Source organism: Dromiciops gliroides, chromosome 2 (assembly GCF_019393635.1).
Source record: "Dromiciops gliroides isolate mDroGli1 chromosome 2, mDroGli1.pri, whole genome shotgun sequence".
Classification (NCBI taxonomy): Eukaryota; Metazoa; Chordata; class Mammalia; order Microbiotheria; family Microbiotheriidae; genus Dromiciops; species Dromiciops gliroides.
Window position 1 is genome coordinate 553,863,998 of NC_057862.1, and position 26,192 is coordinate 553,890,189.

A 26,192-nucleotide genomic window follows, 5' to 3' on the forward strand; every position below is an offset into this window, starting at 1 on the left:
TGAACAGGCAGTAACTGGAAAACCATGTAACTCAATGATGAAAACACTTGGCACTTTGTTATGATGCACCAAACCCTGGATGGTACACAGGTTCTCCCTCTACCCATTAGCTGCCATAAGTGGGGGGGGGACAGGGTGCTGCATCATTTCAAAAAGAGAAATAGCTTCCAGAGAATTTTCTTGACTTTCAATTCAAGGGGTGACAAGTAGCATTTCCTCCTTAAGGTTTTCATAAGAGGTGACTGAAGGGCTGCCTTTCTCTCACTGACAAAATGACAGCTATAAGCAGATAGATCTAAAACAGGGGCCTGATTGAGTGAACTTAGCCTGAGTAGTGGGCCCCTGGTTGTCTTTTCTGTTTTGCATCTTTCCTTGGTATAGATGACTGCACATTGATTCAGAGATGGATTTTTCAATCCCTGGAGGCAGCTTCAAAAATTCAAAAGGTCTGATCTCCTGAGTCTCTCAACTGGATATAACTGGTATCAGGAGTTTCCACATTGGAGAAGATGACCAACAGCAGGAAAATGAGCTTAAACAGTGGCCTGGCTTGCCAGAAGGTGTGGAATCAGAGGAAGTGGTTTGAATAGAGGCATAGTGAAATATGAAATGGTTAATCAGAATTCCTGAAAAATCTTTCACATTCTGATGTTTAAGTCTTCAACACAGGAAAGAGTTTAATAATAGTTATAAGCTATTATTTGATAACATTATTCTGTCAATGTTTACTTTGTGGGTCTTGTTAATTTCTGTTGTGGAAAAGAAATAAATATCTGATCTACATTGAGCTTCAAGTACCTTTCTATACCCTTCTCTTTTGGAAAGACCCTAGACAAAAACAAAAACAAAATTTAAGTAATTTTCTCCTGGGCTGGGACATAAAGAGTCAGAATATAAAATATGAATAAAGATCTTGACCCCTCTGTTTAGAGCCAGGGCTCCCTCCAGTACTGAACCTGGCGTAAGTTTGCCTAGGCTTAGAGAAGGGCCTTCAGTGGAGGAGGAGAGTTACCCAGTCCTGCTGGACCCAGCAACCAAAATAAATACAGAAAAGTGAGGAACTTGAGGCATTGTTGAGTCATTTTACTTATAGCCACACCGATGAATTTGTAGAGATAAGTCTCTTAACCACTGTAGGAGCATATAACATGATACCTTCAGTTCAGGGTCAGGGGAATAGCATTGAATGAGGAAGGAGCTCACTCCAGCTGCCAGCTTCCTATTTTAAGGATTTATTCTTATTAACTAGAAACTAAATTATTTTTCCATGTGCTGCTAAAGGTCTTCAATTCCAGGAAATAACTCCCTGAATTCAGGGCCCTATGAATCAGATGCACTGATAAAAAGTCCTGATTGTTCCATGCTTAATTTTCCCAGCACCACTTTTCAAATTGAATTATTTTCTCATATTCTTTCCTTTCTTCTTTTCTTTTTATATTCCTCTCTCATGCCTATTCTATAGACAAGACAGCCCTACCCTAAACCTAAGAAAAAACTATATAATGCCTCAGGTGAACATGACGATTTTCAAAAACTGAGTCTTTGGGCTATTTTAAAAATCCATGTGCTAATATTGACAAGCATGATATAGTGTGTGAAGCATCAGACTTCGAATTGGAAAGACCTTCTTTTGAATTCCTCTTCAGACACTTTCTAGCTACATGACACTGAGCAAGTCACTTAAAATCTCAGTTTCCTCATATGTAAAATGGGGATAATAATAGCACCTCCCTCACAGGGTTTATTTATAATAAATGTAAAATGCTTTACAAAGATTTTAATGCTATATAAATGTGATCAATTATTAATAGACAAACATTGACATATGTCATGTGGATATAAAACTATGTTCATGACACCCCCCCCCTTTAATAGGATATATTCAAGTAATGGTTCCAGATTTGTACTGAGGAATACACACAGTGTGTGCCAAGCAGAGCATTGCTATAGTCTGTGGCCAAAGAACAAAGGTGATCTAAAAGGCTTATATTATACTTGAGGAACAACCTCACCCACCCACCCAACCACCCACACAGTATCACCCCTAGCTTTGTCTTCATTAGCATCAAGGCCCCACAAGTATAATGATCTAACTAATAATAATAATTACAAGTTATTTATAAGCTCTCATGGTAATCCTATAAGGTAAATAAGAAGCAGCTGTTGTTATCCTTATCCTTATAAGGTTCAAATAGGTTACACATCTTGCTCTAAGCCCAAACATAGAGTTAGAGGTAAGGGAATAAAATCCTACCCTTTAAACTCTCCTTCCCAGACTTGCCAGGCTGTGACATAGTTTATGTAATACAAGGGAGGCAGAAAAAACAGGATCTAGACAAAATTACAAAGTTGGTCAACTTTGTCTTCTTTACCCAGAGATACACTTTTTCCATTCTTCATTCATTTTTCTCTTTTCAGTCTTCTATAGCATTCCTGCTCTGACACCACCTCTCCCCTCTAATATTTTTTTTTTTTAGCAACAAACAGTAATTTTATTTTTTCCAGTTACATGTAAGGGTAGGTCCCAACATTCATCCTCATAAGATTTAGAGCTCCAAACTTTTCTCCCTCCCTCCCTCCCTTTCCTACCCACTCCACAAGACTGAAACCAGGTTATAAATGTACAATCCACAAGTGTTCTCTTTATCAGTTCTTTCTATGGGGGTGGACAATAAGCTTCCTCATTAGTCCCTTGGGATTGTCTTGGATCATTACATTACTGAGAGTAGTCAAGTCTTTCACAATTCCTCACCGAATGATACTGCTGTCACTAAGCACAACATCCTCCCAGCTCTGCTCACTTCACTATACATCAGTTCATGAGTCTTTCCAGGTTTTCCTGGGATCATCCTGTTTGTCATTTCCTATAGCACAAGACCATTCCACCACAATCATATTCCACAGCTTCTTCCATCATTCTTTGATTAATGGACATTCCCTTGATTCTCAGTTCTTAGCCACCACAAAGAGTTGCTATAAATATTCTTTGCACAATTTTCCCCCTTTTCTCTTTTTCATGATTACTATGGTTAACTGTTTCCTTTCCATCGTATTCCCTTCCCCATGATATTTATTCTATTATCCATCTTCTTTCATCCTATCACTCTTCAAAAGGGATTTGCTTCTGCCTGTCCCCTCCTCCAATCTTCCATTCCTTCTTTTGCCCCTCTCTCTTTATCCCCTTCCCCTCCTGTTTTCCTACAGGGTTAGAGAGATTACTCCACCAAATTGAGTGTGTATGTTATTCCCTCTTTGAGTCAATTCTAATGAGTGTTAGGCTCATTTGCTGCCCAGATTAAATAGATTACTCCACCCAGTTGGGTGTGTGTATTAGTCCCTCCTTGAGGCAACTCTGATGAGTTTAAGGTCTTTGAGACTTTTCTGATGAGTATAAAATTCATTTGTTGCCCTGCTCCTCTCCCATCTCTTCCTCTACTCCATAAGCCTTTTCCTGTTTCTTTCATGTAGGATTTCATCTCTGCCCTTCCCCCTCCCCCAGCACATTCCCCTCACCCCTCAATTTAATCCTAAAGATGTCATCATGGGGCAGCTAGGTGACACCATGGACAAAGCATCCACCCTGGACCTGAGGGATCCTAGCCAAAACCTGGCCTCAAACACAAGACAGTCACCCACTGCATGACCCCAGGTATGTCCCCTAACTCTAATTTTTCATGGTTCTCTAGGGTTTTTTATTTGAAAGTCAAATTTGCCATTCAGTTCAGGTCTTTTTATCAGGAATACCTGAAAGTCTTCTTTTTCATTAAAGTCCTATTTTTTCCTCTGATAGATTACGATAAGTTTTGCTGGGTAGGTGATTTTTGGTTGTAATCCCAATTCCTTTGCCCTCTGGAATATTATATTCCATGCCTTCCTGGCCTTTAATATAGAAGTTTCTAGATCTTGTGCTATCCTGACTGGGTCTCCACAGTTCTTGAATTCTTTCTTTTTTGGCATCTTGCAATATTTTCTCCTTAAACTGAGACCTCTGAAATTTGGCTATAATATTCCTAGGAGTTTTCCTTTTGGGATCTCTTTCTGTAGGTGATCAATCAGTGGATTCTTTCAATTTCTATTTTAGCTTCTTCTTCTAGAATTTCAGGGCAATTTTCCCTGAGAATATCTTGGAAAATGATGTCTAAGCTCTTTCCTTGATCATGGTTTTCAGGTAGACCAATAATTTTCAAATTATCTCTCCTGGACCTATTTTCCAGGTCAACAATTTTTCCCAGAAGACATTGACCTCCATTTTTTTATTCATTTGGATTTGCTTTATTGTGTCTTGGTTTCTCATAAAGTCACTGGCTTCCATTTGTTCAATCCTAATTCTTAGGCAATTATTTTCATCAGAGAGCTTTTCCATTTGGCTTTTCAAGCTGTTGACTTTTTTCTCATGTCTTTCTTGCATCACCCTCATTTCTCTTTCTATTTTTAACTCTACCTCTCTATCTTTATCTTCAAAGTCCTTTTGAGTGTCTCTATGGCCTGAGACCAATTCATATTTTTCTTGGAAGCTTTAGATATAGGAGCCCTGACGTTGACATCTTCATCTGAGGGTGCACCTTGATCTTCCTTGTCACTGAAGAAACTTTCTGTGGTCATCCCCTTTCTCTGTCTGCTCATCTTGCCTTTCTTTTACTTGACTTTTAGCACTGTTTCCAGGCTGCAGTATCCCAAGCTTCAGAAGTCCCAGGTGGTATGATTTAAGGAGGATCAGGATCTTCATTCCCCTGGGCTGTTCCCTGGTCTGTAGATGGCCCCAGACCAACTTGCTAATCAACCAGCTTTGTGTGTTGTGGTTGTCAGCTCTGACGAGCCTGTGCCCCTCCCTGACCTGGGCTGCTGCTACTCAAGCCTACCTCCTGGTTATCAGCAGGGGTGAAAAACCCAAGTTTTTCCTCAGCACCAGCATAGACCCCTGTAGTCTCCCGCCTGCCAAGGGCTCAGCCCTCTCACCAGACTGTGAGCTTAGTTCCAGACAACACTGGTGCTTCAGCTGATTCAGAGGCTCTGGGGGTCTTCTCCTCTGATGAGGCCTTCCTGGGACTAGATCTGTGTCAGGGTGACTGTGGGGTTGGACTCCACTCCTGTATCAGCACAGCAGCTCCCTCCTTCTAACCTTCCAAGCTGTTCTTGGTTAGAAGATGATTTCAGCACATTCTTCTGTGGATTTTGCTGCTCCAGGCATTGTCCTATGGCATTATTTGGATGTTTTTTGGAGCAATTGTGTCATGAGTTCGAGAGCTCTTACCTCTAATCTTACTACTTTCCTACTACCCAGTTATTTTGCCAAGGGTTGGTCCTGTTAGGTTGGAAAATAATCAGATAAACTACATTAGTCTAGCATCCTGGAATATTAGATCTAGAAAAGATTTAGAGATCATCAACTTTCTTTTACAAATATTTTCCTAAAATGTTCTCCATTACTGCATATAAATATCTTAGGGCTTATCCAAGGACACTTAGACCTCTGCTCTCTCTGAACTCCCATAGCATTGTTGCCTGAACCGACACAACCTAATACTTGATTATACACAACTTTGTTTTGTTCTCTAGCAGTTCATAATGTGTAAATTAGTTTTGTTTTTCCTCATAGCTTTTAAGGTCCTTGAGAGTAGGGACTTCATCTTCTACAATATTTGCCATGGTGTCTAGCAGAGAGTGGGAAATAATTTTGGTGCTTAGTCAATGTTTGTTGAGAGATAACAAAAGGATTGGAGAATTTGAAAACTGGGAGGAACCTTTTAGATCATCTAGTCCAATTCCCTAATTTTACAAATTAGAAAACTGATCTGCATTAGCCCTAAAAGTGAACTAAACTCCTGAAAAAAAAACCAACTATCTTCTTTGTCTGTACTTCCTTTCCTCTCACTCCTCTACTGCATTTAGCTGATGCAGGCCAAAGATGGTACTTGACCTGTGTCTTAAAGGAAGAAAGAATCTCTATCAAGTTGAGAAGTGGAGGTCAATGTGCAATCCAGATGTGAGACAGTATCATGGCAAAGATGGAAAGTTGTGTATGAGAAATACAGAAAAGGCTAGTTTGACTGGATCTTAAAGTGAGAGGTGGGTAGTAACATCTATTGAAGCAGGAAACATAGGTTGAGTTCATGTTTTATAGGGCTTTAAAAATTAAACTCCTCTTGATTGATGGTTATTTAATCGATGAGTTGATTGATTGGAGGCCAGATTGGTTACAGTATTTGTCTAATGTCACACAGGTAAGAAGCAGAGGTAGTGGAATTTAGATTCAAGTCCTTTGACTGCAATGTACTCTACTGCACTACCTTGCCTCGAAAATAGGGTAAATGTAGGAAGATTGGATTGTGATGCAGAGTAAACAAAACAGACTTTAAGTAAACAGTAAAAAAAAATTGTGGCAACAATTATCTAAAAAAAGTCAACTTTAAGAAGCAATAAAACCCAGATCAATCAATCAACAAGTAGTTATAAAGTTCTAGGCACTATGCTATGAACTGGGATCAGTGAGTTGGAGAGGGTTGGTATTAACTTGGAAACTATTCTTTTAAAAACTAAGCAAATAATCCACTGCTGGTGGAGCTGTGAAAAGATCCAACCATTTTGGAGAGAAATTTGGAAGCATGCCCAAAGGGCTACAGAACTGTGCATATCCTTTGATCCAGTAATACCACTGCTAGGTTTATATCCCAAAGACATCCCCAAAAAGATTTTTTAAAAATTGTTTTAAAAAGCAATTGTGTGTGTGTGTGTGTGTGTGTGTGTGTGTGTGTGTGTTGGCTAAAAATTGGAAATCAAAAGAATGTCCATCAATTGGGGAATGGCTAAACAATCTGCGGTATATGGTGGTGATGGAATATTATTGTGCTATAAGAAATGACAAGCAGGACGAATTCAGAAAAGCCTGGAAAGACTTGTATGAACTGATGTATAGTGAAATGAGCAGCACCATGAAAATGTTGTGCACAGTGACAGCAATATTGTTTGATGAAGAACTGTGAATGATTTAACTATTCTCAACAATACCATGATCCAAGACAATTGATGAAACAAACTATCCACCTCCAAAGAAAGAACTAATATGGATTGAATGTCAACTGAAGTATGCTGTTTTTCACTTTCTTTTATTTCCTTTTATTTATGTTTTTGTACAAAATTACTAATATGGTAATGTTTTACACAATTACACATGTATAATCCATATTTGATTGCTTGCTGCCTCAGGGACAGGGGAAGGAAAAATTTGGAATTCAAAACTAAAAAGAAATATGTTTATTATTTTTTCTTTTCTTTTTTCTTTCTTCTTCTTCTTCTTTTTTTTTTTTGGCATGACAATGAGGGTTAAGTGACTTGCCCAGGGTTACACAGCTAGTAAGTGTCAAGTGTCTGAGGTTGGATTTGAACTCAGGTCCTCCTGAATAGAGGGCCAGTGCTTTATCTACTGTGCTACCTAGTTGCTCCCTATTATTTTTTTAAGTAAGCAGATAAAGTATAAGGTTGCATAAAGATAAAGTGAAGAAACATTTAATTGTTTACTATGTGGCAGGCATTGCCATGTAGTATGGTCCCTGGAACATAGTAGGTGCTTAATATGTAGGGAAGGGAATAAGCATTTATATAGTGCCTACTATATACCAGGTACTGTGCTAAGTGCTTAACAAATATTATCTAATTTGGATCTCACAAGAACACTGCTATTATCCCTATCTTATAGCTGAGGAAACTGTAACAGAGATTGAGACTTGCCCAGGTTCACACAGCTTAGTATGTAAGGCTATATTTGAATTAGGGTCTCTCTGGCCCCAAATGCTAATTGACAGCATTCCAGATTCTAGGAAAGACAAAAGATACCATCCCTGAGTTCCAGAAACTTATATTCTCAAGTAGGAAACAAGGAGTAAAAAAATGTACGTGCAACATACATACAGTGTAAAGAGAAGTAATCTCAGTCAGTTGGGTAGAAGATGAGTGGGGAAGAAACAAAACAAAAAACCACTTGGACTTTCAGTTGAATCTGGAAGGAAGCTAAGAAAGCCAAGGGCCTTCACTCATTGATGGTAATTTACTTCACTGTTCTCTATATTTTGTAAGGATGCTGAAACTGCACTAGGAGTTTTGCGTGCTTGGATGAAACAAAATCTGTCCCCAAAGAGTGCATGAATAACAACAAAGTACTTATAATTATGTAATAATAGAAATGGATTAATATGTGCTTGCCAAATGAAAACTAAAACAATTTTAAAAGGAATTTTTTTTAAGGAAGTCCTAAAAGGGAAATCACTCCTAACCTCCCACCCTGTGCGCTCTGTATCAGCACGTGACTTTTCCCCCGCCCCCCAAATGAAAGAAACTGAGAAGGAAAAGTGGCCCACAATGTCCTTGCAGCAGGGGCTCTGCCAGGTTTCCACTAGGCTTGGCTGTTTGACAGGGAGGGAGGAGGAGCCTAGCCGGGGGCGGAGCCGAACTGGGGGAGGAACCTGGAAAGAAGATATTTATATCCAGCACGGGGAGGAATCTTCAGCATTTCACAGCTTCTTGTTCCTCAGTAGAGGGAACTAGTGAGCTGCTCTGCCTGCCTGCGTACCCTCAGTTGCCACGATGGCCGGCGCCCGATCTTTCCGGCTGCTGCCCCTGCTGTTGCTCGCCCTGGTCTTCACTGTCCAAGCCGATCGCCTGCCCCGCCTCATAGGCGGCTTTGTTGAGGCCAACGAGAATGAGGAGGGCGTGCAGCGCGCCCTCAACTTCGCCATGACCGAATTTAACCGGGCCACCAACGACAAGTACGGCAGCCGAGTATTCCGGGTGTTGGAAGTCAGAAAGCAGGTTGGTGCAGGGCCCTCCACCCCCAGCCCCTTTCCAGCCCCGAGAGGAAGAGTGGGCTGGGTCATCAGGAGCTACGCCTTGGAGTTAGAGTTAAAGCTTACTCCCCTGAGCCGCATCCTCCAGCTTGGCTCCCACTCTGGGGTCGGCTCCAGCCACTGGGATCCCGGCACGTAGCGGGGGGAACCCGAAGTGTTCTCCAAACCACCCGGGTGGTCAGACGCTGTGCCCCCATGCGCCCTCCTCTGCCCCTGCAGATGGTTTGTTGGCTTTCTCCCCAGTGATCCTGGGCAAGGGTCGCTGCCCAGTTGAGACCTGCGCCTAGGGCCTTGGCACGAGACCTTCCAGGCTGGGGACCCTCATTTGGGAATTGTGAATTTTAAATATGTATCTTTGTATGTGTATATGTGTGTGTCTGCATATACATGTGTGTGATTCTGTAGATACGTGAATATTTGTTATATATGTACTTTTCTCTGTATCTGTGAATATACACGTGCATGTATTTCGTATACAAACGTGTCCATATAAAATACATGCAAATCTGTATGCATACATTTGTGCATAACTTATCCATATGTATCTAAAGATGGACACCGCTAAATTGTTAAGGTCGCGACAGTATCACTGCTTTTCTTTGTATTCTGACCTCTTAATTAGAATTTATTAAGCACTTACTATATGCCAAGCACTATGCCAAATTCTAGTGGCTGGCGAGTAGTAGGCATTTAATCAATGCTTCTTGACTTCATCTCCATGCAGCCTTACACTTTAGGCACTTTCTGGTTGTTAAAAGGAGAGAGGGGCATATGCTTTTCTTTGTAACTACAAACCTGCCCACCTTGTTCATCTCAGTGCCTAGCAGTGTTTGGTTCTTAGTATGTAATATATAATAAAACACACACCCAGGGTGTCCCAAAAATCGTAGTAGTTTTAAGCTATTAAAATGGAAACTTTCTTTATGATTTGCTTCCTTTGCAATTCTCTGCGTTTTATTTTATGCACTTGAAAACATTATTCTGAGGAGGGGTCCCTAGGCTTCAACAGTCTGCTGAAAGGATCCTTAAAACATACAAAAATATGGGTTAAGGAACCCTGATTTAGGTGATGGATTGGGCTCTGCCCCCTGTCCTGTGTTGGGCAAATATAAACAAATGCTTTTTCCCTCCCCTACCTCCATCCTTTTCTACCCGTCACCTGGATGAAGAGTGTAAGGGGGCAAGGGGCAGTTTGTATTGGCTGAGTTCAGGAAGTGGAAGACCCAGTGTGCTTTCCCCTTTGCTGTTCAAAGTGAGGTGTGGTGTACCCTGCACCACAAGGGATCTACTGGGAATATTTATTCTTGAGATGTAATGCATTCTTCTCCATCCCCCAGGCTGTGGTGGGAGCCAAATTTGTGACTAAACAGACCAAGTAACTTTCCACTGTGAGTTTGGGGAGTCTGAATAAAAGAAAATGCAGTTGATGCAGTGCTTCTTGGGACTAACCAACACCCTATTCTTATGGATGTTACACTAGTTTAGTAATGGGCAGAATAACTCTTAGTCTGCAAGGTCCTTGGGGGTATTAACTAGTATCTTATCTTCACTTTTTAATCTTTGCTTTTTAAAGTCCAGAGGAAAGCTCAAACAGGCTGTTCTTTGGCACCTAAGATCTCTTCACATTGTTTTTGAAGCTACCTAAGAATTGTGAATCAATAGTTTTTATCTTTGGGCTTTTCTGTGTTTTCTGCCAGTAATGGAGGTTAGAAAGACCCAACTGAGTTGCTATACTTACCAGCTGTATGGCTTTAGACAAATCAGTTAACTTCTGGGCCTCTGTTTTCTCATCTTAAAAATTAGGAGGTTGGAATAGATAATCTTTAAGGTTCTTTCAGTTTCTGAATATATATTATTGCTGGCTGATTCTCTTTCCTATTGTACCCAAGCACACACTAGGGTCAGAAAAAATGCTTCATTGCCTAATGGGCAAAATTCACCTCTGGCAAATGATACTCTCTGATGAAAGATCCATTTGTCAGACATTATTACCCTGGGATGGCCCATGTCTCTATCTTACTTCAGAAATTAGCATTGCTTTTACTTACGGGCTAGGAATTCTAAGTTGATTGGACATTAGGAGAGCACAGTTAAAAAAAAAAAAGTTTTGTTTGTTTGTTTGTTTTTTTACCCCCTCCCTTGTCTTTTCCTCTCAAAGGTCATTCTGCTCCGCTGCTCAGAAGTGTTTAGACTTTGGGCACAGCTGGGGTTGCATAATAATCTATGGGCCCTGGGGTCAAGCCAGCCTGGTTGATGTTTTGCAAGTGTTTGTGTGAGAGAGATTACTTCAGATCTTTCTAATGAGAATGGCGTTGTTTTGAGGGTTAAATATGGCATATGACTTCGGGCTTAAAAGCTTTAAACCTTTAATTTCTCTGGGTTTTTGAGCATTGGGCAAGGTCACCCAGACTGTTTTACCTAAGAAATAGCCACAGAATTGGTGTCATTTCCCATACCCATCTGAAAAGGGGTAAATGGCTTGGATTAAGTATTTATCACTCACTAAGCATAATGGTAAGGTTTATTGTGATTGTCTCAACATCCTGAAAGTAGTTTCTAGGTGTGTCCTTTTTACAAGATGCTACAAGTTTCTGTAGACCAGAATCCTGATCTAGGAAGCAATAACATCAGACATTTTTAGGGCACTTTGAGATTTGCAAAAGACTTTGCATCCATTATCTCATTTGAACACATTTATAGGACTTTAAAGTTCATATTCTCACAGAATTTTAGAGATGAAAGAGACAAAAGAAGCTGCCTAGTGTAGCCTCTTTCTGAACAAAAATCTCCCCTATAGCATTCTTGGCCATGAGTGAGTGAAATATTATTTATTGGGCTGTCACCTACCAAGTATTGTGCTAGTTATTGAGGATACAGCCCTGTCCCTAGGAGTTTACAATCGAATGGATAGGGTTGGGATAGAGTTTTTATCTGGGAGAGTCTCAGGAATGGTGAGAATCCATAGGGTGCTTCAATATGCAGTGGAAGTATGGGGAGTAGTGTCTGGTGACAATGCCAGAGCTAGTCTGGGAGAGCAGGGTGGATCAATGTTAAGCATGATCTAGGGCTAGTTAGATAGGATGGCTTAGGAAAGTTCCCATTCTCTCACTTACCCATCAGAGCAGCTCAGCCATGGACAGGGTCCCAAAGTCCCCTGGATTTACTCTCCAGACTGTTTCTAGAGATCTAGTGCTGAGGTGGTGTTTTTTTATTTTCTGCTTGGAGACTTCTTGTGTGGGAAAGCCAAGAACTCCTCCCATTACCCTTTTGAATAGTTCTAATTGTTATGGAAATTGACCTGCATTTGGTATCCTCCTACCTCTCTTCCATTCCTGCCTCATGAATTTTCCATTTGGATGACCTACAGCTAGGTGGCACAGTGGATTGAGGCCTGGCTTTAGAGTCAGGAAGATTGATCTTAATTCAAATCCAGCCTCAGACAATTAATAGCTGGGTGACCCTGGGCAAGTCACTTTACCCTCTTTGCCTCAGTTTCTTCATTTGTCAAATGAACTAGAGAAAGAAATGGCAAAGCACTCCAGTATCTTTGCCAAGAAATCCCCAAATGGGGTCACAGAGTTGGACACAACTGAAAGGACTGTATCTGATGTGAGCAGGCCGCTTCATTTTTGGGTCATGTTTTCCTCAGCAATGAAAAAATAAGCTGATTGAACTAGATGACTTCTTAGGTCTCCTGGCTGGAAATCGAGGATCTTAACCCTAAACACGTGCCTCTTTGCAACTTCTACCCATTGTTTCCTTCACTTAAAAGTCAGACAACTAGCATTGCAAACTCCTGTATGCTCAACACTCCAACACTGGAAAGACAAAGAAAATTTTTAAAAGCCCCCTTCTCAAGGAGCTCACAGTCAAATGGGGGAGACCACATGCAAACAACTATGTTAGGTTTTTATTTATATGTATATATATTTATGTACGTATGTATGTATATATATGTGTGTGTGTGTGTATATATATATATACCTATTTGTTCATAGTTGTTGGCATACACACACACACACACACACACACACACACACACTGGATAAATGGCAGGTAATCATAGAGTGAAGGCAAAATATTAAGGATTTCTATGAAAGGCTTCTTATAGAAAGTGGGACTTTGGCTGAGACTAGAAGGAAGCCAGAGGGAGGAAATGATGAGACAGAGAGAGAGAGTGAATGTCAGTTCCAGGCAAAGCGGACATCCAGAAAAATAGCAGTTGCATGTTTGGTGTAAGGAATAACAAGGAGGCTAGGGTCACTGGACCAAAGTGTATTTTGGGGGTATGTGTAGAGCCATTGGTTATAAGAGGCCTGGAAAGTTAAGAAGGGGCCAGAATATAAAGGCCTTACAAGTCAGAGGATTTATTTTTGGTCTTAGAGGATTAGTAATGGGGAGCCACTGAAATTCAGTGGTAATGGGGCTAGCTTGATCTGATCTGTGCTTAAAGAAGATGAGCTGAGATGGGGAGGGTGTCCTGGAGTGTAGAGAACCTTGAGGCAAGAGGACCAATATGTAGGCTCTTAGAAAGCACTTTACTAAGCAAAATCTTCTAAGTTAAAAAGTGTACCTGTTCTCTTATGTCCCTCATTTTACAATAGGATCCAAATCACAAATACAGAGAGAGATCTTATAGTCCAGCCTCCAGATTTTACAGATGAAGAAAATGAGTGGTGAAGAAACTTGTCTAGGGTCACCTACATGTCAAGTATAATATCTTAGAAATCATCTAGGTTGGGGGCAGCTAGGTGGCACAGTGGATAGAGCACCGTCCCTGGAGTCAGGAGTACCTGAGTTCAAATCAGGCCTCAGACACTTAACACTTACTAGCTGTGTGACCCTGGGCAAGTCACTTAACCCCAATTGCTTCACTAAAAAAAAAAAAAAGAAATCATCTAGGTTAACCTGCTCATAATATTTATTAAAGCCGCCTTTATAGTATTGGTTTTTGTTTGTTTGTTGTTGTTGTTGCTGTTGTTGTTGTTTTGGGGCAGGGCAATGAGGGTTAAGTGACTTGCCCAGGGTCACACACAGCTAGTATGATATGTCTGAATTTAAGTCCTCCTGAATCCAGGGTCGGTGCTTTATCTGCTGTGCCACCTAGCTGCCTATAGTATTGTTTTGAGGAAAATTCTTTACTGGAGTGGTTTGCCACATTCTTCTCCAGTGCTCTATCTACTGAGCCACCTAGCTGCCCTTAAGGTTTATTAAATACTAAGTCAAAATGAATGCTTACCATTACTTATCCAGTATCATTGTCAAGAAAACCCAAATGAGGTCAGAAAGAGTCAGACAGGACTGAAAAAATGGCTGAACAACAAATAATAAATCTTAAAGAATAGTGGCACCATCCGTCCCTCCGTTGTCCATTTGTTTTCTTATTCCCCCACCTTTTTTCTCTTTTGTTATTTTGTTTCACTCTATAAACAATATCTGGCTTTGGCCTCACAGGGCTGACAGATGAAACTTCGAGTTTGCTTTCTTGTAAGGTCTCCTGTTTCCTCCCTCATCAAACTTTTCTGTGTGACCCTGGGCAAGGTCAAGTTAACTTCTGTTTGCCTATATTTCCCCTTTTTTAAAAATGGGGATAATAACAACACTACCTGCCAGGGTTGTTGTGAGGATCAAATGAGGTAATAATTGTAAAGAGCTTAGTGTAGTGACTGGCACATTATTTATACACATATTTATTAATTCTAAAGAGCCTTACCTGTTTTCCTATCCCCAGTCAATCAGCAAGTATTAAGTGCTTACTGTGTGCCAGGCACTATGCTAAAAGTTGATAATAAGTAGCAGATCCTAAGTTGTAAATAAGAGAGAAAAGTAAAGAAAAAATCTTAAGAGAAGTGTTCATCTGGAGGGACAGTGCCACTTTCCTTTAGTAAAATCATAACACCAACTACGATGCCACCAGTCTTATTGATTGAAAATGATTTTAAGTTGTAAGACATCTAAGTATGTTCATGGCTATTTTTGTTACACTTGTGCGTGGCACCTTAAATGCCATAAAATATTTAGGATTGGTTAGAATTGTTAACATTTAAAAGAGTATCATTCACCTTAGAGAATGCTATTAATTACTTTAAAATGAAACAAAACAAATGGGTTCTGCTTTCCACGTTAATGATCCTTGTTAAGGAAAGAATAAAGGTATGAGGATTAAGAAGAATACTAAATAATTCACACACTAATTTATAGGTATTCTCAACCCAGATGTAGTTGTGTAGTTGTTTGGGAGCGGTGTTGCTAATCCTTTTCAAATTACAATACCATATTACTTGCTTTCTCTTTTAAGAATCAACAAATAAAACTCACCACTATAATGTGAAAAAAAATGAACACAAAAATTCAAAGCACAGACTGTTCTGGCGCACTAACTATATAGGGACAAAGAGCCCTGTGTATCACAGAACTGAACAAAACTTGATCATCTCTGTGATAGATAGCCTTATTATTGACAGTCATCCATAAAAAGGCTAGATTCTGAGTAGTGTATTTTAGCTATGAAATAATATCTAGAACTTAGAAAGATTTCCATAAAGAATAATTAGAGCAGTTTAGGCATTGAAGAGGTAAGCTTTAGTTATTTGAAAAATGCCCTGGTCTAGAACATATTGTTTTCTAATGATACTTGAGTAGATCCACGTGTTCTTCCCTTTGGTGGAAGATAGAAAGTGCCCTTTGCCTTAGTAAACTTTTTCTTGAGTTGTTGTGGCCATAATATTGATAAACTGGTAACCAACCTTCTTCTGATGAGTTCCCTAATGATAGGAGATTATGCATGTATCTGTAGGTATGTATTTGGAGGTATATATGTATGCATACATATATGTATATGTGTGTGTACATATGTATACATACACACAGATATATGTTCTGTATGCTAAAAATATTTGTTTCTTTACTTCTTTTAAATAGGCACCATGATTTATTAGAAAGAAGGGCAACCTTAGAATCAGGAAGATCTGGGCTCAAGTGTGCCTTTGACATGCTCGGTGACCATGAACAAGTCATTCAACCACTAAACTTCCCTATGTCCCCAGGCAGGTTTTTAAGTCTAAGTAACAGGGCAGTTGCCATTCTGCATTAGAGGAAGGACTTTTCATACCAAGAACTCCCTATATCAATTGAATTTCACGCTAAAAAAAAACTCTCTTAATTTCTTCATTATCATTAGGAAGTGAAATATCCTGTAAAAATGCATTTTCTTGGAGGCAGCTAGGTGGTACACTGGATTCAGGAGGACCTGAGTTCAAGTCCAGCCTTAGATACATAACATTTACTAGCTGTGTGACCGTGGGCAAGTCACTTAACCCTCATTGCCCTGCCCCTTCCCCCCCAAAACAAATCTTGAAAACAGAATCTTATTCCAGGAGAATGTAAGCAACTTGAAGCAGGGACTGTTTTTGTTCTTCCTTGTACCCTCAGCACTTATCCTAGTGCCTTAAGCATACATGAGGTGTTTAATAAATGTTGAAATCATCACAGAAATTATTTTTGGTGTGAATATAAAATTTACCTCCACATACAAGAATGACAAAGGACTTTATTCTTCTGGTTTGATTTTTTTTTTTTTACTAACAGATTGTGGCTGGTATGAAATATGTTTTTGAAGTAGAAGTTCGTCGAACAACCTGCAACAAGTCTGTGGCTGACCTTGCAAACTGCCCCTATCATGAGAACCCACCTCTGAAAAAGGTATGTGACTGAAAAAAACTGAGGCCCTTTGTTTTAAGGGTGAATATTTTTTGGACGGGGGGTGGAACTCTTTGGATCCAAAGAACTTTTAGATTATATTGTTAGATGCCCAGAGTGTGTTTATGTGGCATTGCAGAAAAGCTGGGGAGAAACATCAGTAAAGGATGAGCTTTGGGTCATCCAGATTTAAGCCCTGCCTGTTGTGACTTATAAAAAGTTTGAGAGACAAGGTTTATGGGTAATTAATCATGCTAGCAGATAATTAATAAAAGGTGTCAGTGACATTCTCAAATGCCAAAGTACCCTCATGGAACCCACCTAGTGCTTATATGCCTTCAGAAGATTGGGTGTTCCTAAGGGTGGTGAGCAACTCTGATTGTTTAACAATGAGAATTATGAGTACTATAGTGAAAAGTGGGCTTATTCTGGAGGGGCTGGGGGATGTGACTTTGATCACTCAGTTTTGGTCAAAGAGACATGTGTTACCCATATCACCCCGCCATGGGTAATCTTGGCAAAAGGGCGAATCAACTTTGAGTAAAAACACAATGGGCTGAAATCCATCAATTCACCTAAACTAAAATTTCTTTACCTTTTTCATCTGATCTGAGTTTTCCAGTTTGGTCAGTTTCACCCAAGGTTTCATCTCTTTGTGAACCCCACACTTTAAAGGCTGCTTGAATAACCTACAGGGACTGGTTTCTAAATGAGGAAAGGAAGGAGAAAAACCTTAGTCACAATTCAGTAATTGCCTATTGATATAGGGAAGAAATAATCATTTCTCTCACTGTGATATATACTATTTGTGTGACCACAGGCAAGTTTCCCTAGTTAACTCTCAGATCAACTTGCAGCCAAGCTACTGATCTGTCATGCTGGAGGGTTTTTCATGAAATTAGAGGTTTAGAGTTGAAAGGGAAATCTATCTCAACCCATTTATTTCATCCTTAAGGAAACCGAAGCCTAGTAAGTTTAAGTTGATGTTGTTTGACCTTCTTTCTTGCAGTGAATTGGATTTAAGTGAGTCATGGCTATGTAAAGTCACCAGCCTCACTCTCTCCAGCCATTTGGATCCAGTAGTTAGATATTGGTCAAGACAACTGGAGATGGCCCTGGATATAGTGTGAGACCTTGGGCTTTTAATGCTAAGGTCTTTCCCAGGTCTCAGTTTGCCTAAGGCAAAACCCATTCATGTCCAAGACCTCACAGAAATATGGTGAGGAGCTGATGCTGGTGTTTGATGGAAGCTATGAATCCCAGAAGTACCACTTATGGGGAAAAAGAAACAAGAAATTAAGGCAATGAACATCAACAAAGAGGAAGCACAGTTATCGTTTGACAGAATCTAAGATGATGTCCTTGAAAGATCCTAAAGAATCAGTGAAAACACTAATCTGGATAAATAACAGCTTCAGTAAAATAGCTGAATACAAAAGAAACCCACAAAACTCGGCAGCCTTTTTCTCTGTATGATTAACAGAAAATCAAAGAGGAAAAGATAGAGAAATTCTAAATAACTGCTAAATATAAATAATAATATAAATATAAATAATAATAAATTCTAAAATAACTGCTTGAAGTAGCTGAGAGTTAATCAAGATACACATAGTACTTACACAGTGGTACAAGTCAGCCTTGAAAGAAATAAAGGAAGACCTAAAGAAATGGAGAGAAATACAGGATTCATGCTTGGGGCATGGCAGTGTAATCAAAAATCATGAAACTACTTAGGCTGGGGTGACTGGGGCTTTGTCTGGGGGAACAAAAGGATGCTGACAATATCACTATTGAAAGGACTTCATCCTTTCCTCAGGCCCTGCCTATCCTCTCCAGGCATGAATGAGCCTTCTTTCAGGACAAAACAGAGAGAACAAATTTTGACCTCATTCATGTAAATTCTCTTGACCAAGTGCATGATGTTAGTCTCAGGTTTACTGTTGGTTAATCAGGAGGCCAACCTCCTGGATTGCCTGTGGTTTTACAAATAGAGTTACTTAATTCTTTAGCTAACAATTTCAGTCCTCACCTTCTTGCTCCAAAGGTCAAACAGGGAGCAGGGCACTGTAGGATAGGTCTCATCCCCTCACAGTCAGACCCATAATTTACCACCTGAGGTCCCAAAAGACACCATTTTCTTTATAGAAATAGTTAAGTTAGTGAAGCTTCCTTGCAGCTGGTCAAGTCCAAGTGCGTGCCAGGCAATGGGCTAAGGCCTGGAAAAATAAAGATTTTTTTTTTAATAAAGTCACTTGTCTGAAGGAGTTCACAGTCTAACAGAGGAGACAACATCCAAGTAACTGTAAATACAAGATAAGAGATCGATTGCAAGTAATCAGTGGAGGGAAGGCACTGAGATTAAGCAAGATGTCAAAAGGCTTTCTGCATAAGGTTGGATTTTAGCTGAGATTTGAAGGCACCAGAAATTGGAGCTGAGGAGTGAGACAGCTCCAGGGTTGGAGGACAGCCAGAGAAAATATCCAGAATAGGGAAGTGGAACGATACCCTCCTCTTCCTTAACTTTTCCTTGGGGTCCTTGGTTTCCTTCTGCTTCTTCAGGCTTCTGGGGAGAGATTTACTCTTGTCCTTACATCTTTCCTCTTGCCCATTCATTTTTTTCAGAAGAAGAGGTCTTGCTTAATAACAAAATCTGGCATTTTGATAACACTTGAAAGATTGCAAAGCATTTTATACACATTAACTCTTCAGTATAGCAACTACTGTGGGAGGTAGAATTACCCTCATTTTATAGATGAGGAACTGAGAGCTGATTTCTTAATAACTTCCACAGGGTTGCACAATCAGTCTCATAAGTTTTGGAAGCAGGATCTGAACCTATCTTGCCAAATCTGAGCCCAGTACCTCCCCTGGGCTAGTGCAATTCTGCCCAGAACAATTTTCTCCTCCCCTTCGTCCTCCTCCAAAGGACACGCAAAACCCTCCAACCCAGGGACTTGTGGGAAAGCAGGCTAGAAAAAAAATTCCTGTACCCAGCATGATGCCCTTCTGTGTAATAATTTCTTATTCTACATGTTGTGGAAAGGCAGGGCTAGGCTGTAGGTAACACAAGGTGAAAACCTCAGTACACAGCCATCCCCATCCTTGATAGAGGCAAAGACAGCTTCAGAAACAAAGTATCTAGTCACTGTCCTTGTGTAGCACAGAGCCCTATTCCTGTGTACATGTATTCCTGTTTGTTTGTTTTTACTTTTGATTAAAGAAAAGGAGAATTCTCAGGTATACATGATTGATTAAAGTGGATAGGATAGGAAAGGATTTCCGTAAATGACCAGTCCAGACTCAGCTTCAGTATCCTCATCTGTAAAATGGAGATGATTCCTGTAGCAGCTAGCTCATAGGTAACTATGAGGCTTAAATGAGTTGGTATTTGTAAAGCTCAGTCTGGGAACACACCCTGAAATTTAGGTAGTAATGAATCTGGATCATCCTATTTTCTGAAATGCCCAACTTGTGTACCTATTAGAAAAGATAATTAATTCTGGGTCTATTCTTAAAATGTTTTTTTCTTCATGCTCTTTGATGGTCTTTCTCTTTCTTTTTTTCCCCCCTCAGCACTCCATCTGCCACTTTGAGGTGTACACTGTTCCTTGGCTGGGCAGAACTAGCCTTTTGAAGAATGAGTGCAAAGATGCCTAGGCATATCCTTGAACACATCCGTGACCATTCAGAGCTGCAGCTGCTTTCTGTTTTTTTGAAAAAAGAGCAATAACACAACCTATTTGATTCATTATTACCTGTTAGTGTTGTACAAGGTAATCTCCTCCCTAAACTTGCAGGAGGAGGAAATAAAGGCTTGTAAAAGTACCTTTTTGAATTACTAATTGGTTTCATACTTAGATGTTCTTTGTGTTTTCCAAATACTACAGGTTCTCAGAGATGAGAAGTTTTGAAACTTTTAAATTGTTTTTAATAAAAGCAATGACATTTATTTCACTTTGGAAAGGCAACAATTTGAACTAGAATTGCTTTATAGTGTGTCCATAATGGTTTCCAGGGGTAAGGCACAAGAGAGTGGGGACGTAATTTTACAAATAAACACTAGGAATCACAAGGATATTTAGGTTTGGGGGGTTTGTTTTCTCTTTTATTTTTGTTAATACATCTGCCCATCACTGGTTCTTGGTTTAAATCAAGGTTGCAGTGTCTCAGAATCATGGTATAAGGGTTATTTAGAAGTCCCCTAATTCAACTCCATACCTGGAGTAGGAATCTTCTCTACAATATCACTAACAAGGATTTGAACACTTCTAGCTATTATTGAGTGGGACTCCTTGTATTTTGTCCTAATGTGTGCCCTGCTCTAATTGTTATAATATTGTTGTAACTTCTAATATATCCCTCTGTGTTGATTTTAGTTTTGCCCTTTACAAAATTAATCTGTCTTTGAGATGACTGCCATTTTCAAACATCTAAAGGGTCCTTGTATCTTTTCCCCATCCATCTTCACCCTCTTATGCACATTAACCATATGTCCTCCAAGCATTATATATATGGCATATTAAGTCCTTGTGAATCTATGTGCTCTGTGTTGTTAACATCCCTTATAAGATGTGGTGCCTAAACTGAAGAGAATGCCATCTGGATAAGGTCTGCAAGATGCTGTGGAAATATCTCCCTTGCCCTGTGCAATGTGTCCAGCTTAATAGCACCCTAGCTCTGACTAATATACCACATGTACTTTCATCCAATAAGCTGATAAAACTAGAGCAGGATGACCCACTGGCAATTCCCTACTTTTCCTAGAGTACCTATAGGTGCTGATCTAGGGACAAAGGACATCTTTCCAAATCTGGTCTTTTGATACAGTTCTGTTTGTTGGCCTAAGTCCAAGGGTTGGGGAAGTGATCAGTCTCCCTTGCCCATTCCTCAACATTTAGCAGCTAATGCTCTCCAAATTAATGGTTATATGGTAAACATTAAAAACTGCCCCATGCCATATCATTAAAAGGTCAAAGTAAAACTTCATGTATAATATGTGTATATATTTATATGTTCATGCACCCATGTGTTATGTCTAGGTTTTGGTTTTTTTTTCACCTTTTAAATAGACACACATTCCAGTGGAATTTGTTGAAGGTTATTAGTTAAATTGGATATGAATTCTGGCTGGCCGGATCTGAGAATTATGAGGATTATAGGGAGTATGAAAGCTGCTAAGACAACCTCAGCTTCTTCCACTTGAAAGTCACCACTCTGGGAATGTGGAATTTCTGGTTCTTTACAGTCCTTTTCTGTTCTGTCACATATACCAAAATCCATATTGGGGTTGCATGATGAGGCTTTGCCATTTGAGATGAGATTGTTTCTGCTTATATAGAGAAAAAGGTCCCATGTCTGACTTGCCATCCTCATCCGTAAGGGCCCCTGATATTCTGTTCTTGAAGAATTAATAGTCCTGATTGTCCAGTATGCACATTCCTAAGAGAGACAGCACATGTCTGAAAGAATGGAAAAACTCTAGCTCAGATCTATGAGAGAGAGAGAGAGAGAGAGAAAAGGCCCCTTCACCTAGCCGCTCATGCTTCCAAAGAGAGAAAGAGACCCAGTCTGTTCCACTGGAAGTTCTCTGTGGAACATGAAGCACTACGGTCCCAACACACTGCTCCAAGCTAATTGGCTGGTCACATTCAAGTCCGTTGATTGACGTGACTTAAAGGCGGTCCATGAACTTCCAGAACACCAGTTCGACTTTAGAAACCTCAGAAAGGATATCTCATGCTTTCTTGGCAGAGGGTAGGAGCCCCTGGTTCTCACATTATGTATATTTTTCACTTGCTGGTGCTTATTTTGCACTATATCAATTCCTTTCAATCTTACAATGTTGCTCTGTATTCCTTGTATTCGTCACTTCTTCAGCACAATAATATATATATATATATTTTTTTTTGGCGGGGCAATGGGGGTTAAGTGACTTGCCCAGGGTCACACAGCTAGTAAGTGTCAAGTGTCCGAGGCCGGACTTGAACTCAGGTCCTCCCGACTCCAGGGCCGGTGCTCCATCCACTGCGCCACCCAGCTACCCCACAGTAATATATTACATTCATGCATCACAGTTTCTCCCAGCCATTTTCCAATCAATGAACATTCACTTTACCTCTACCTGACTATGAACATTATGATATAATGGATCTTTGAATTTTTGCCTTTGACTTCATTAGGACACAAGCCAAGGAAGTCAAAAACAAAAAATGTGTTCAATACTCGTTCAATACTCAAAATATTTCCATTGCTGGATCAAAGGATATGGATAGATCAGTCACTCTTCTTTCATAAATCAATAAAATATTATTGTGTACCATGCTCTATGCTAGGTGTTAGGTATATAAATACAAAGAATGAGGCAATCCCTACTCTCATCGAGTTTACATTCCAAAAGGGAAAATAAGTATGTATAAAATACACACATACACATAGCATAAACATAAAATTAGTTATTAAAAACACATAGGGGCGGCTAGGTGGCACAGTGGATAAAGCACCGGCCCTGAATTTAGGAGTACCTGAGTTCAAATCCAGCCTCAGACACTTGACACTTACTAGCTGTGTGACCCTGGGCAAGTCACTTAACCCCCCTTGCTCCACAAAAAAAAATAAAAAACAAAAAAACACGTAGAGAGTAGTTACCTATCACATATTTTCAGGGAAAGGGCACTAGCTTTTTTAGGGCAGGGGAACAAGAAAGATTTCAAGTAAAAGATAGTACTCCCCTGCTCAAGAAACTCCTATTTGTTATCTAAAGCTTTGCACAGTCCTGGTGTATCCTCTTTCCAGACATGTAGGTGAAATTGCATTTCCCGTCTTTTGTGTCTTTGCACAGGCTTGCTTTCCCATGTCTAAAGGGTCTCTGTTCTAACCTCCATCTCTTAGAACCTGTAGCTAACTTCAAAACTTAGCTGAAGTGCTACTTTCTGCTGGAAAACTTTCCTAGTTTACTAGTTTGCCTTTTCTAGTTTCCCTTGCTAGTTCCCCTCCTCAACCCCGATGCAGACATTGTTGTATATCTTTTGTATTATTTTTCAATATGAATGTTATTTTCCCCTGGTAGAATATATGTTCCTTGAAGGAAGAGATTGTTCCTTTGTATTCCTTAGTCTTTGCATACCAAGCCCCTAGTATAGTGCCTGGCACATAGTAGGAACTTGCTTTTTGAATTAAACTCCAATGCATAAACTGGCTTGGAAGCACAGCTAAGATGGAACCAAGACTCGCAAAGCTGTGGTTCTCTGGGAGGGCTAAGAGACTGGGGAAATAGTAAACATAGGCAGCTTCTCAGCTAACCTATCTCTCTTGAGTGCACTGAACAGAGGCCAATGATGCCCAGAAGAAAGGGAAACCCTGTGCAGGGAGTAAAATAGGAGGAGGAAAGATGAGCAAAAGAGAAGGAAAGAAAAGATCAAGGAACTAGGTTGGAAATGTCCAGACTCTCCAGTCAATGACTAGGCTAAGGTTTGATACACCCCAGATAAATGAGTGAGAATGTCATTCACATTATATTTTATCCAGCTGGAAGAAGGCAGTCTAATGCATGCTATGGAGAGATGGTAAAAAGATTTAAAATTTAGTTGACATGAATTTTCTGTGTACTGATTATGAGTACATTTAGTATGAACATTATATGTAGAATTTAGTGAAATTTAAAGGAACTAAAGTTTTTCTTTTTTTAACTAGGGGGATAAATACAGCAAGTACTGGAGTATTTGCCCCATCCCACCTCACCCCCTTCACCTTTCTGCAACTAGGGACAATAAGGTACAAGTGGGTGCATTAGCCAATGAGGGCCTTGTCCTCAAAACATGCACAAACTTTTTTTTTTGTCTGTTGATCATCCAAAATGTAGAACTTTAGATACCATGGTGAGTCTGACTGATATGCCTGCGTTCTCAGCAAATATCCCCTTGTAAAAGCTATGATGCAGACCAGTTAATTTCTAGTAGAAAGAGTACATCAGATGCAGACTCATGAGCAATAGCATTAGAAGCCCCAACCCTTCAGGGTTAACCCTTAGAATTCCTTTTTATAAAAATTGTAATCCTGTGCTTTGTTTTTACATTATAAATATTTCCAAATATCCCACACACACTCCATGAGAAGCCTCTTATGACAAAATAAAACAATTTAGCAAAAGCAACAATGGTTACCTCATCTTAAAATATATGCAGTATTATTCCATGTCTGCAGCAACCTTCCAATTTCTATTTTTTCAAGCTTTTTTTATGAACAGAAAACTATTTTCTCCTCAAAACCTCCATTCTATTAAAAAAGAGAGAAAAACAAATAAATCTCTTGTAACAAATATTTGTAGTCAAGAAAAAAGAAAAAAAATTCTTCAATGTCTATATACAAAAATATAGATGTCTCATTCTGCACCCTAAATCTATCACATCTCTGTTAGTATGTATGATCATTGATTCTCTAGAATGATGGATGGGCATAAAATAGATCATAATTCTTACATCTTTCAAAGTGTGTTTGTCTTTATAGTGTTGTTATTGTATAAATTGTTCTAGATTTGCTCATTTCATTCATTCATCATTTTACAAAAGACTTTAAAATTGTTCCTTTTAAATAATATTTATACTGAATCATGTGAATAATTTTTCTGGTTCTACTTCATTTTGAATCAATTAATATCTTTCCATTTTCATGAACTTATATATTTCCTCATTTCTTATAGCACAATAATATTTCATCTCATTAATATATGATAGTTTTTTAGCCTTTTCTTAATTAAGGGATGTCTCTTAGTTTCCAGTTTAAATGTTTTTCTATTATTTTTCCTATTTCTTTGATCTTTGGGGGATAAAAGCTTAGCAGTGATACAGCTGGGTCAGAGGGGTAACTTTTTGTTTATAATTCCAAATTTGCTTTCCATTTACCATTCCATCAACAATGCATCAATATGCTTGTTTTCCCAAGCCCCTCCAATATAAGGACTTTGCCAATCGAATTGGTATAAGGTAGAATCTCAGAAATGCTTTTATTTGAACTTCTCTAATTACTAGTGATTTGGAGCTATTATTGGATCATTTATCAATTGGGGAATGACTCATCTCTTATAAATTTGAATAGGCTTCTTATACAACTGGGAAATGAGATCTTTATCAGAGAACCTTGCTGCAAATATTTTTTTTAGCTTATCATTTCCCTGTTATATTAGCTTTATTACATTTGCTTTCGCAAAATCTTTGATTTTAAATAATCATATTGTCCATTTTATCTTTTTTTTTTTCAGGGCAATTAGGGTTAAGTGACTTGCCCAAGGTCACTGAGGCTGGATTTGAACTCAGGTCCTCCTGAATCCAGGGCCAGTGCTTTATCCACTGCACTGCCTAGCTGCCCGGTCCATTTTATCTTTAATCTCCTTTATCCCTTATTTGGTTATGATCCAAAAGGTAATTTTCCCCCATGTTTCTCCCTTTTACTAATGATGTAACCTTTTATATACAGGTCATATATCCATTTGGAACTTATCTTTTTAGAAGGGGTGATGTATTGGTCTGAATATAATTTCTTCCACACTAATATCTAGTTTTCCCGGCAGCTTATTATTAAAAAATGAGTCTTGACACCAGGGTAATTATGTATTTCTTTAGTACTAATGGTTGCCCATTCAAAGTTTTCCATTTCATTTTAAGT

The 26,192-nt window shown here is 39.4% G+C and overlaps 1 protein-coding gene across 1 annotated transcript; it reads left to right on the top strand.

The window, feature by feature from the left end:
* The first annotated feature begins 8,480 nt into the window (after nucleotides 1-8,480).
* Nucleotides 8,481-20,360, top strand: LOC122744380 (cystatin-like). The gene is made up of 3 exons (XM_043989854.1): nucleotides 8,481-8,802; nucleotides 16,425-16,538; nucleotides 20,109-20,360. The coding sequence occupies exons 1-3, from the start codon at nucleotides 8,578-8,580 to the stop codon at nucleotides 20,190-20,192; spliced, it is 423 nt and encodes a 140-aa protein (XP_043845789.1). The 5' UTR covers nucleotides 8,481-8,577; the 3' UTR covers nucleotides 20,193-20,360.
* The last annotated feature ends 5,832 nt before the right edge of the window (nucleotides 20,361-26,192 follow it).

Excerpts from the sequence above, each read along its gene's own strand:
- LOC122744380 (XM_043989854.1), top strand. The coding sequence starts at position 8,578 with ATGGCCGGCGCCCGATCTTTCCGGCTGCTGCCCCTGCTGTTGCTCGCC. Across the intron at positions 8,803-16,424 it reads TGTTGGAAGTCAGAAAGCAG|ATTGTGGCTGGTATGAAATA; the intron begins GTTGGTGCAGGG and ends TTTTACTAACAG. Across the intron at positions 16,539-20,108 it reads AGAACCCACCTCTGAAAAAG|CACTCCATCTGCCACTTTGA; the intron begins GTATGTGACTGA and ends TTCCCCCCTCAG.